The sequence below is a fragment of the Perognathus longimembris genome, chromosome 16 (assembly GCF_023159225.1).
Source record: "Perognathus longimembris pacificus isolate PPM17 chromosome 16, ASM2315922v1, whole genome shotgun sequence".
NCBI classification, from domain to species: Eukaryota; Metazoa; Chordata; class Mammalia; order Rodentia; family Heteromyidae; genus Perognathus; species Perognathus longimembris.
Genome location: NC_063176.1, coordinates 37,857,552 through 37,870,079, shown reverse-complemented (window position 1 = coordinate 37,870,079; position 12,528 = coordinate 37,857,552). Strand labels below are relative to the sequence as shown.

The 12,528-nt window shown below is 41.1% G+C and overlaps 1 protein-coding gene across 4 annotated transcripts in view; it reads left to right on the top strand.

Moving 5' to 3' along the window:
• Tbc1d1 (TBC1 domain family member 1) overlaps positions 1-12,528 on the top strand; it is a 178,123-nt gene that overhangs the window by 103,376 nt on the left and 62,219 nt on the right. For 2 of the 4 annotated variants that reach the window (XM_048364432.1, XM_048364435.1), the window contains 5 exons: positions 549-668; positions 2,218-2,304; positions 4,505-4,746; positions 7,591-7,710; positions 8,586-8,725. In XM_048364432.1, coding sequence (XP_048220389.1) covers positions 549-668; positions 2,218-2,304; positions 4,505-4,746; positions 7,591-7,710; positions 8,586-8,725 — 709 coding nt within the window. Of the gene's footprint in view, positions 1-548; positions 669-2,217; positions 2,305-4,504; positions 4,747-5,977; positions 6,732-7,590; positions 7,711-8,585; positions 8,726-12,528 lie in introns of those variants that run through there. The other 2 variants (XM_048364434.1, XM_048364436.1) reach the window with 2 other exon arrangements.

Below are 12,528 nucleotides of genomic sequence, written 5' to 3'. Positions count from 1 at the left end.
GAAATCAAAAGATGTTTAATAGCAGCAGTAATTAGGGAAGGCATAATAAAAGCACATCTTCTGTCCAACAGAAAGAGTATAAGAATTCAGGCAGTACTTTGTAAAGGTGAACTCTTACGTGCTGACCTGAGGACTATGAATTGGTACCATTTAAAGAAAGAAGCTTGACAATACCTGCATCGCTGAAGGTACACAGTCCCAACGTCTCTCAAGGACATCATGATTAGTTCCCCTGCGACATTTTTCATACATGTGCTTAAGCATCTCTGGTTAAGAGCCATCACTGCATCCCCCTTTGTAAGCATAGACGCAGAGAATAAACATTGAACTGCAGCAGGAAGAACAGATCTGTTATATAGTGAGACATTGCACTCTGGGTAACATGAATATATCAGATGACATTTGTCAGCATGGGTAAATCTTAAATGAATATTGAAAGAAGTGTAATTGCAAAAGGATTTGTGCAGTGTAATTCCTTTCAATGTTTCAAATACACATATGCCAATATAAAAATAGAAATTATTGTTTTACTTTTTCCTATGTCACAGATTACAGCAGAGAATATTGGAAGTGAATTACCACCTAGTGCCACTCGACTTAGGCTAGATATGCTGAAAAACAAAGCAAAGCGATCTTTAACAGAATCTTTAGAAAGTATTTTATCCCGGGTAAGTAGCTTAATTTCTTTGTTTATTTGTTTGTTTTTGTTTTTGTTGCCAGTCCTGGGGTGTGGACTCAGGGCCTGAGCACTGTCCCTGGCTTCTTTTTGCTCAAGGCTAGCACCCTACCTCTTGAGCCACAACACCACTTCCGGTGTTGGTGTGGTGTGGTGCTGAGGAATTGAACCCAGGGCTTCATGTATACGAGGCGAGCACTTTACCACTAGGCCATATTCCCAGCCCTAGCTTAATTTTTTGTCATTTAAATCACTTTTTAAGAGAGCTTAATATTTGATTCTATGTCTTTACTATACTAGCACTTATCATGAAGTATAAAAATATAAATCCTAAAAGTATATATAAATCATTTTTTATGCTTAGCGCATCTTAGAACAATGATACTTATATTTACTGTTTATTTAGACAGGATCTCCCTTTGTAGCAGAGGCTGGCACTGGATTCCCGATCCTCCTGCCTCAATCTCTTGAGAGTGCTACTTAACTTGTGTGTTCTGTCTTTTTAGATTTGTTTTGTTTTTGTGTTCTGAAAGAGTGATACTCATTGGCCAGTCCCTATATAGAGCATAGATTGCATAGGCCAACATATGGTCTTGGTTCTCCCCAGTGTCACTAGGGACAAATTTTTAAAAGCTAGAAACTGCCAGCTGTTTTTGTTAGCTATCTGGAGCTTTCTATAGAGAGCTCTATAAACTGTTTGACTCGTGGGCCAAATTCCACCCACTTCCTGTTGTTTTGTAAATAAAGTTTTGTTAAAACATGGTTGTACACCTTGAAAATAAAATAAAATTAAAAAGAAAACATGACTGCATTCATTCGTTTACTTGTTGCTTAAGGTTGCTATTATGCAGAACCGAACCATGTGGTTCATGAAGCATGTTATTTATGCTATAGGAAGAACAAAGTACAAAATGTGTGTCAATCTTGGAGTTGTCAGAAACCACAGCTCCATTCCTTCATGCCTTGATGGTTGGCACATCTGAAAAAATGAAAGTTCAACTTTTAGTCAGAGTTTCATACCTTTTTGGAGGCTGTAATATATCATTATAGTTCTTTTTTTAATGACACATTCCCTTTGAAACATAGGTGTTACTATTTCGTTAAAAAGGAAGGTAATTTTTGTTTGATATTTCTGAACTTTGCAATATCTTATGATAAACTGAAAATAGCACATTTAAAAAGTCAGAGGTGGAGGGGCTGTTTCTGACTGCTCAGAGAGGGCTACATATGGGTGGCTGGTTATAATGTCTTCTAACTTGGGGCACAACTCAGTGGGCTTGTTTGAACATCTGCTTTTCCTCATAGACAAATTTGTCTCTTCTTCCTGCCTATCATCCTTATCAAGTGACTGATAGCCGTTTGAAGTTTTGGAATATTTAGTCTGATGTAGTCTTTAAACAAACAATGACAGAAGAGTGATTGTCTTAATGTTCATGTATATCTAGCAACAGTCTCAGATTACTTAAATAGATCAAGCTGCCTCTAGCTTAATGGCTCTATAAAATTTGTAGTCATGAATTAACTACCCTTTCTTTATGTAGGGCAATAAGGCCAGAGGCCTGCAGGAACATTCCTCCAGTGCAGATCTGGACAGCTCTATGTCTAGTACATTAAGTAATACCAGCAAGGTAAGCACATTTCACCTTTCTCTTTTTATAGCACCCCAGCCATCAGCTCTCTATCTGTAGGGCTCTGTCAGAAAGCACAAATGCCTATACCTCCAGTCATTGGTGCTTCTAGGTTTTTGGCACAAGTGGAAGATTGGTCAAGTAGTTCTACCTTAAAGTAAGTTTTATATAAAAAGTAAATGGCCATCCCATAAACAAAGAAACAAGATTATAATTTTAGACAATTTAAGATCTAATTTGTAACAAAATAACTTGTGGATTTTCTCCTCCGTGTGTGTGTGTGTGTGTGTGTGTGTGTATGTGTATATGTGTGTATTTAGTTTGTTTTTGGTGGTAGTGAGGTTTGAACTCAGCCTTACTCTAGGTTGGCAGGTACTCTTCACTTGTGTCATATTCCCACAGTAGATTTTTTTTTTAACAAAAAAGTTAAAATTGGGAGAACAGTAAAAGGGAGTTTGTGAATTCAGAGAAAGATGCAATGTTATCCTCTAGCTGGCTCCATGATTGTAGTTAAACTTTTCTTTAAAATTTTTTTTGTTAGTACTGGAGTTGAACTGAGCTGGAGCCACACCTCCAGTTCTTTTTGCTTTCAGTTATTTTTTACATTGTAGCTCATTTTTGCCCAAGACTGATCTCACACCATGATCCTCCTGTCCTGTCTCTGCCTCCCGCCCAGCTGGGATTAATTCAACACTAAAACTGCCAAGGAATGAGTTTGGGGTTTGTGCCAAGGAGGCTACCTCAAGACTGGTGCTCTACCACTTGAGCCACACTTCCACTTCTGGCTTTTTTGGTGGTTAATTGGAGTTTAAGAGTCTTACAGACTTTCCAGCCTGGGCTGGTTTTGTATCACAAGACTCAGATCTCAGCCTCCTTTAAGAATGGTCTAAAGAATGATAGTAGTTCTTTCCTTTGTAAAAGCATGTTTGTTGAAATCATATGTTATAAAATATTGTGATTGTTAATGTTTGTGCATTAAATAGTTAGAGAATGCCTAAGGAAAATGGTAGCTTCAACTTGAATACATTTTGCAGTGTTTAAAGTGCTTTTGATTGTACTGTTACAATTCTGGAAACTGTGAGATAAATTTTCACTGTGTTCTCACAGATGAGGAACATGAGAGGCAAAAAGAAGTTAAGTGAGTTCTTTGGGACTGTGATAAGTGTCTAGGGGGACATTTTTCTGCACTTAAAGAATATAGTATAGTTTCTAACCTCAACGTTACCGAAGTTAGAGAGATCCTTCAAATGTGATAGACTTAAATACTGAACTAGTTATATAGCATACATAGTTTTATACGCAGTAATAAATACCTGTTTTTCAGAGAGGGATTTTTGCAGTGCTGGGGATTGGACTCAGGACCTTGAACATGCTAGACAAGTACTCTACCACTGAGCTACACCTCCAGCTATGTGTGGGGAAGCTGTATGGCATCACTTGAAAACAATCATGTGTCATGGCTTGTGTCCTTCATTCTTGTATTTGTGTAGCTTCCCTAATCCTCCTCTAGCATCTTACTCTGACAGGCAGGTATATAATGGACCTTTATGTTTTTGGTGGACCCTAGGTAGCATTCTAATAAGTTCCTGTATATTAAAATGTATTTCTGGCCAGGTGCCATCGTTCAGAGCTAATTGTTCATTGCAGCAGAAAGATCTGGGTGTGATAATATATATTTGCCATCCCAGCTATGTGGGAAGTGTAAATAGGAAGACTGTAGATCAGGCCAGCTCAGGCAGAAATCAAAAGTGTTCTCAAAAACAACCCAACACAATGATTCAAGCTTGTAATCCTAGCACTTGGGAGAGGAAGAGACTTTGATGGCAATTTTGAGACCAGTCCCAGCAAAAATGTTCTCAAGACTCTATCTCAACCAATGGGAAGACACAGTACTGTAAGCCTTTCATCTCAGCTATGGGGGAAGCACACGGCTGGGTGCAGAAGTGGGCATCTGTCATCCCAGCAACATGGGCAAGCATAAATAGAAGGATCAAAGTCCAGCCCAGCCCTGCCATAAAGCAAGACTATACCTCAAAGCAATAATGAACACAAAAGGAACTTACTAAAGAGTGGCTCAAGCCACTGTAGCCAGTGCAAGGCCCTGAGTTCAAACTCTAGTACTAAAAAAGGTCTTGGATTGGGATTAGGGCTTTTTCAGTCCGCCAGATTCCCCTAATCTACTGTGTGTATCTGATACCAGGAGCCATCCACGGGTGACAGGGAGGCCTTGCCTAATTCTGAAAGCTCCTTCAAGCTCCTCAGCTCCTCAGATGACCTGTCCAGTGACTCGGAGAGCCACCTCCCAGAAGAACCTGCCCTGCTGTCACCCCAGCAGACCTTCCGAAGACGAGCGAACACCCTGAGCCATTTCCCGGTGGAATGCCCAGAGCCTTCGGAACCTGTGCGAGGATCTCCAGGAGTCTCTCAAAGAAAACTTTTGAGGTATCACTCCGTGAGCACAGAGACACCTCATGAACGAAAGTAAGAGTTGCTTAGAGCTCAAAATTTGCTGTGCAAATACCTTGGGTATATCTGTGACTAAGCAGGGGTGTGTGTGTGTGTGTGTGTGTGTGTGTGTGTGTGTGTGTGTCCCCGTCTGTGTGTCCTGGGTATGCTTACTGAGTCAAATTTTACTGGTGGCTTAGCAAGATAAAACTGGAAGCAGTAGTGTGTTCTTCCCAGCTCCTTTGGGGTGTATGTAGACATGGGACATGATTGCTGCTTGTCAGGTACCAGCATTGTCAGGAAGCAGGGTAAATGAGCAGAAATGGTCCTTGGCATGTATAATTGCTTGTCAAATGAGAGAGAGAATGGCTGCCAGCCCCAGGAAAGGGGAGTCGAATGTGTGGAGGCTCATCATTTGGAGATCTGGAACTGAGCCACTGTGGAGTGGGGACACAGTATCCCCACAAGCAGAATGGCCTACTATGGACAGCTGGTCTGGACCCAGAGCTGGGCTCTGGTCTGGCTCTATTTTGAGCTATTTATGACCTGTCCATATCTGCTGAAGGCTAAGAAGGACAGCATTGTAGTTGATGTCCTTCAAATCTTTCACTGTGGGAATTCTGGTTCTTCTGAAAGATTTAATCATTTAGTAATTGGGCTCAAATGAATAGTTACCATTTTCTGGTTATAGATAGCAGTATGATGGTGGTTTTCCCTGTTTCCTCTAAAGTCCCTTAGTGATTAAACTGTAAATGGACATGATATATTTTAAAACAATTAAAATTTCTCATCTCATAAATGTGAAATAGGGCCACATCTATGTATGGTGGCTTCCTTCCTCTGTCACAGGCAGAAACAGAAGGATGTACTTGTCATATATATGTGGTTCGCGCATGGGGCGTAAGGGTGTGCATTAAGGGTTTGAGATGCTTTGAGAGAAAGAGCTCATTTACAACTCTGGAATTATATAGAAGGACCTGGCTACTTGGTATCTCTTGGCGATCCTGACTGTTGTTTGGAACTCAGTTGGATAACAGATCACAGAAGCAAGACTTCCTCCAGAAGCTCATTTTAATAGGCCATCTTAGAGATGCATTGTTTGGCTGTTGCCGTGGAAGTTTCTTGTCAAGTTTCTTAGTGCCTTGCTGTATCCCCACCACAGGCCCACTTCTCTGCGCTTGCAGTATAGTAGAATGCTCCATTAGAGAGGCCTGGTTCTCTTGCCAAGGTGGCATGACTCTATCCCTGCTTTCCCTTTATCCTCTAAGAGTGTGGCTTTGTAATTGGGTTGGTCCTTAGTGATGATGGATGAGGACTTGTGTGTCTGTATGTATCTCTTGTATAGCCATTTTGCTTTCTTCCCCTTGATACCTTTTCTCATTTATTCACATGAAACAAGGCATTAAGTTTAGGGCAGGATATTATTTTTTAAAGGAAAAATGTATTTTTAAAACTTTGGAATTTCTCTTTTGTTTCTGTTCTAATGAAAATAAAATCTTTTTTGCTTGTCAGTTCCCAGATAGGGAGAAGAGGAAAAAGTATTAATAATATTTTAAATTAAAATCTATAATACAAAGGATAGACAAAAGAAAACTGTTGAGAATGACTTCTCCTTTTGTTTTTCCTGAAAACTACCTTAGCCAGTAAGAGAGCAAAATGGGAAAGGAATCCTTTTATTCCCTGATAGCTCATGAGACACAAAAAATTGAGTCCGTGTTTCCTTCTTGCTTTTCCCTCAGCTCCAACATGTCCTCCTCTTGTTTCCTTCCCCTTGGTTTCCCCTTCCCCTCTAACCTCCAGTGCTCTTTCCTGTTGCTCTTTAGCGAGGACCATCCTGTGGGCGAGTCTAAGCATTGCGCAGGTCAGCCTTCAGCTCCTGCTCCTCCACCTCATCTTAGCCCCTCTGCCTCCTCGCCAAACTTTTTTAAGTACCTAAAGCATAATTCCAGTGGAGAGCAAGGTGGGAATGCTGTGGCAAAGAGGTGAGCATACTTGCATGGCAAGTTCAGTATCATTTGTCACACTGGGAGTTCACACTCAGTACATGTTGCATGGGGGTCAGGCAGGCGGCCCCAGGCCTGCTTATGTGTATGTGTGTTTTGGGGTCTATCATATCTATCTGATATATAAGTCGACTTAATCTTACTGGTAACTTTCTTTAAAATAAAAAGAGTCTTGGTGGCAAGCTTTTCTGTATACTAATTTTCACACCTCTCACATTAGTGTGTACCCACATGTGCATGTGCACAGGTTAACAGCTCTTTGATACTGCACACTATCATTTGTGCCTCATCTGAAACCCCCAATTAATTTAGAAAAATTACCTCTTTCTAATTTGAAAGGAAGAGCCACTTAGAATACAGATAATACACAAATTGCATGCATTTAAAAGCAAGTCTTTCTGAGCCCTGGTGACTCACATGGGTAATCTTAGCTACTTATTAGGAAGCTGACATCTGAGGAGTGTGGTTCGAAGCCAGCCCAGGGAGGAAAGACTGAGACTCCTTAATTCCAATTAAGCACCAAAGAAGCTGGAAATGGAGATGTGGCTCAAGTGGTAGAGTGCTAGCCTTGAGCTGAAGAGCTCAGGGACAGAGCTCAGGGACAGAGCTCAGGCCCAGAGTTCAAGCCCCACGACTGACACAAAAAAAGAAAAAGAAAAAAAAAATCCGTTCTTAATACTGACTGAAAATGAAACTCAATCTCATTTGTGAGCTATTTTTTAATTTCTTACTTAGTTTACTTACCTTAGCATTAGGACAGAAATATTTAAACTTACATTTTGTACTTTGTGTGTTTGTATTTCTTGATCCTAAACTATTTTTCTAACCAAACTCTCAGCATCTCCTACCGTAATGCCCTGCGGAAAAAACTTCATTCTTCCTCCTCTGTGCCAAATTTTCTAAAATTTCTGGCTCCTGTAGATGAAAATAACACCTCTGACTTTATGAACACAAAAAGGTAGGGCTTCATTCACATGCATCAAACCTGCATGTTGAAAGTGTCGGATTCTTGTTAGATTTATGGGGATATTTGAACTGTTCTTTTGTGGTTTAGAATATTATTAAGTTTAAACAAACTATCTCTTATTTTTCTTACTGAGTGTCATTTTAAGGGAAATGGAGTCAACCTGTTCTCTAGTTTTGACTTTGGTTAGTTTCTTAATATTATCTTTAGAAGATTAAAGGAAGTCTGAGAGTAATGTTCCTGGATAATAGGCTTATGGTTGTCCTAAATAAATTATGATTGTTGATCTGCCAGTTGGGCTGATTGCTTCATTATGGATACATACTTGGGGATAAATCACGTACAAGGGAATAGGCTATATACACAATTATACTTTAGAGTTCCTAAAATGATAAGTGTTGAAGAATCCATAATCAGCAAGTGGTTGTCACGATTATCTTGATAGTTCTGTGTAATTTAAACTTCAATTAAAAAAAAATTACTATGGCCAACATAGAGACGAGGGCTTGTACTGAGAAACTATTTCCACACCGGGCTAAGGTAAATTGGTACTGGGTGACTGCAGCCCCTTTAGGCAGTTTCTCTCGCAGCAGCACCAGGGAAGACCTAGTTGGAATCTGTGCTCTGAACATACTTCTTAGGAATCACTTACAAGTATATAGTTTTGCTCTTTCTATGGGAAACTTCCTGCAAGAGAGCAGAGCTTTAGGAACACTGATCCACTGTGGGCCAGATTCAGTCTCTTTGATGATCCAATGATGTGTGTTTATGCAAAGATAATTCATAATGCTTTGTTTTTTAAAGTTAGGCTAAAAAGAAACCATTAGCACCTGCTTGCCAGTCATACACCAATGCTCTTGCAATTTTAGGGACTACGAATCCAAAGCTAATCACCTGGGTGACTTGGACACGACTCCCGTGAAGACGCGGCGGCATTCGTGGCGCCAGCAGATCTTCCTCCGTGTGGCCACGCCACAGAAGGCCTGTGATTCCCCCAGCAGATATGATGGTGAGTTCACCCACCTTCACAGAGGCTCCTATGGTGCCCTGCTATTGACAGGAAACTGGAAAGTGTGTTTCCTCCCCAGTAGAGGGTTTGAGTGGTCATACTCCAGATAGCCTTGGACCTTAATCTTCCTAATCACCTCTTGGGTAGCTAGGATTATGGGCATGAGCCATCACATCTGACCATTGGAGAGCATTTTAACATCTGGATCTTCCTTCAGTCTGTATGCTCCCTCCACACCCCCCTCCCCCATTACTCAGCTTTGGGATTTGCTTATGAGAGGGAGGGAGACTGATTCCTCTCTGTGACTTTTCTTCCAAAGCAGGTAGCTTCATCCTCTGTCACTGTCACTTCCCATTTTAGGACACAGAGAGGCCCTAGGCTGTAACTGCTTTTGTCCTCCTTGTGTACCCCTGCCATTGAGAGACAAGGGTTCTGCTTTGCCCCACTGTCCCAGCAGCGCAGGCACTGCTACAAGTATGCCAGGTCTTTGTTTCTGCTCTGCCACAGCAGCCAACATGTGGGTGTCAGAGATGTCCACAGCCAGATGGCTGGGCTCCCACTCTGATTTGGGCATGAAAGTCATGCAAGTGCTTTGGGAAGAAATGCTCTTCACAGTGCTTTGTAACCCTCTGTTGAAATGCACAAAGTGACCGACTATCTGGTTTATATTCTGGTGGTGCAGACTTCAGTTAAACAGTGACTGGGAGCTTTTCACTCTCCATCCTTTTCTTCCACTTGGAAATGTCACTAAAACAAACACCAAGTCATTTAAAAACCATGGTATTATTGAAAGGATTTCTGTACTTTAGGGGCTCGAATTTTTATGGATTCACTAGAACTCCAGGAATGTTAATTAAGAGTATGCTCTAACTAAATGTTAAAAATGGGAGGGAAACGCAAAGTCAAACCTTGTGAATAGGGGTAGAGAGATTTGACTGGGCAAATGCTGTCTGACAAAATTAGCCTGGCATTTACTTAGGGCTAGGTGGCTGATTAAACACCTGTGAAATTATTAAGTTGCAAGAAATTGAATTTGACATTTTGGAAACCTATCTGAAGAAAGATCATTTATAGTTAGAAATCACTTACATATAACATTTTAAAATCCTTTTATCCTCCCCATCCCCCACAGTGTTGGAGATCAAGCTTCACACATGGCAAGTAAGCACTCTACCACAGAGCTACACCCCTAGCCCTTATTCCCCATTTCCTTCCTGCCTGCCTGAATTCCTTCCTTCCTCTCCCTCCCTCCTTTTTTCTTTCCTTTTCTCTCTCCTTTCCCCTCCTTTCTGTCTTCCCTGCCCCTCCCTCCCTGCCTCCCTCCCTCCCTCCCTCCCTCCCTCCCTCCCTCCCTCCCTCCCTCCCTCCCTCCCTCCTTCCTTCCTTCCTTCCTTCCTTCCTTCCTTCCTTCCTTCCTTCCTTCCTTCCTTCCTTCCTTCCTTCCTTCCTTCCTTCCTTCCTTTTTTTCTCCCTTCCCTTTCTTCCTTTCTCCCCCCACCCCTATTTTTAATTCAGTGATCAGTCAGCTCATATTGTAATTTAGCAAAGCCTGAGAGGGTTGGTTTAAATCGAAACTTGCCAAGGTTTAGATCTGCTTCTTACTTGGAAAGTCTAGTGTATAGTAGGCACTACAGGGAGGAAAACTGCATACTACAGAGGAAAACACTGAATTTCACTCAAGAGACTTGGCATAGCAACTGTATACACAATGAAATAAACAGAAATGGTGAAATAGGATGTAAAAAGTTCAAGATGGATTTATATGGAAGGCACAGGGCATCTTGAACTGGTTTTGTGGTGGTCACTCATGGCTATGGCCCCGAAAACCCCAAGAAAAGCACATTTTATCCCCCTTTTGCTGTGTGTTCTCTGGGTGAAAGGTTTTTGTGATGCCAAGTACCATACTTGGTAAAGTATTCACTTGGTTATGGGTGGTTGATATCAGGAGAGAGCTAGTAAATCAGAGCAAAGCTGTTAAGGCATTGGGTGTGTTTATGGCTGCATCTATGCTCATAGCTGAGGACATAAATATGCACAGGCTTTTCTGAGGGGGGAGAGATGCCTGTTTTGCACCAGCCTCTCATTTTCAGAGCCTCACTATTGAATCCTACAGTAGGCCTTGCTGCTGGCAAGCAGATAGAGGTGTTCTCAACCCTTAAGTGAATGTGTGCACATGGCTGTGGATTCAGTGACTGTCCAAATCATGGGATAGCACAGTGTTTCACCAACCTGTAGGGGCCTGAAGTCCTTCAGGGATCTTGTCAAAAGGTAGATTCTGATGTTATAGGTCCAGCTGGGTCCTAAGACAAGCTTTCCAGTGCTGCTGACATTGCTAGTCCACTTGAAGTAGCAGCAAGGGCTTAGGATAAGCAGCCATGGTAAATCTGATCCAGTCCTAGGCTGGCTGCTCTGTTAGACTGCTCTGAGTCTCCACAGATAGACTCAGGGGTCTCCAAGGATCACGAGCCTCAAGTAAATCTGGATCATTAAGATTTTCCTTTTTTCCTTCAAGGTGGTAAGAATCAAACCCAATACCTCACACATGCTAGGCAAGCACTGTACTACTTGAGCTACACTCCCAGCTATCAGTGACTTTTCTAAGAAGAGTTGTATATCTAGAATAATGAAGGGTTAGAAGAGATGCAGTGACAAAAATGATAGTTGTTAGGAAGATTTGGTAGTATACCAGGTGAAGCCAACCCCATGGTGCTTTGCTTCTCTGCTGCCGAGTTCCTCCAGCAGAACTTTTGCTCATGGGTAGCACTGAAGAAAAGGATGCACATGTGTGGGCTCTGTTTTCTTAGCTGTGAACTCTAATTTTCAGGCTTGTGGACCAACATAGAAAATCAGCTTCTGACTGTTTGGTAGTACATACACTCCACAGTTTCTTTCCCCAGTGTATCACACAAAAGAGAATTGTTTGTTAAGGAGTAATTTTTTAGGCAGCTTTCCACTTGGAATGGAAGAAAAATCCTCTTTTTAGAAACAAAAGCAGAAAAAAACAACTGTATATGCCAAGGAACAATTTTAGTCTTAGTCTAACACTTCATTTAAGCATTTCAGATTACATTGTGCACCGACAATCAAAGCTTTCAGACTTGACATGTCATTAGAAAAAGGGAAGGAAACCTATTCTCATATAGATAAGAATGATTTATTGACTTGAGATAAATCATTATAGAAGCAAATAGTCCATTGAAGCCAAAGTTCAAAGATTCTGTATAGCTGAGTGTGGTGGCTCATGCCTATAATCCTAGCTACACAGGAGGCTGAGATCTGAGGGTGGAGGTTCCATACCCATTCCAGGCAGGAGAGTCCATGAGACTTATCTCCAATTAACCACCAAAAAAATCTGTAAGTGGGGCTTTAGCTCAAGTAATAAGAGCAAAAAAAAATCTTGAGCAAAAAAATCTCAGGTACAACACCAGGGCCCTGGTTTAATCCCTTAGGACTAGCACATACATACACAAAAAGATTCTGTGTGTGTGTGTGCGCACGCACGCGCGTGTGTAATACCCATTTATAGTAAGGGTAAATCTAAACATTAAATACAAACTTAAATATGAATATTAATGGCAAAACTAAGAAAGCAATTAAGTCTTTATGATGTCAACTTTGTTCCTGTGGAACAAAGTTTTTAAGTGGAAAAAAGGTAGAAAGAATATTGTAATTGATTTATTTATGTTTCATTCTGTGCATAACTGGATTTTCAGGAGTTTATGTACTTTTAGGAAATTTTGATAATAGCAGCAAGTAAAACTTTCCCAGAAAATACAAGCATGATATTGATGCTGTCTGACTTC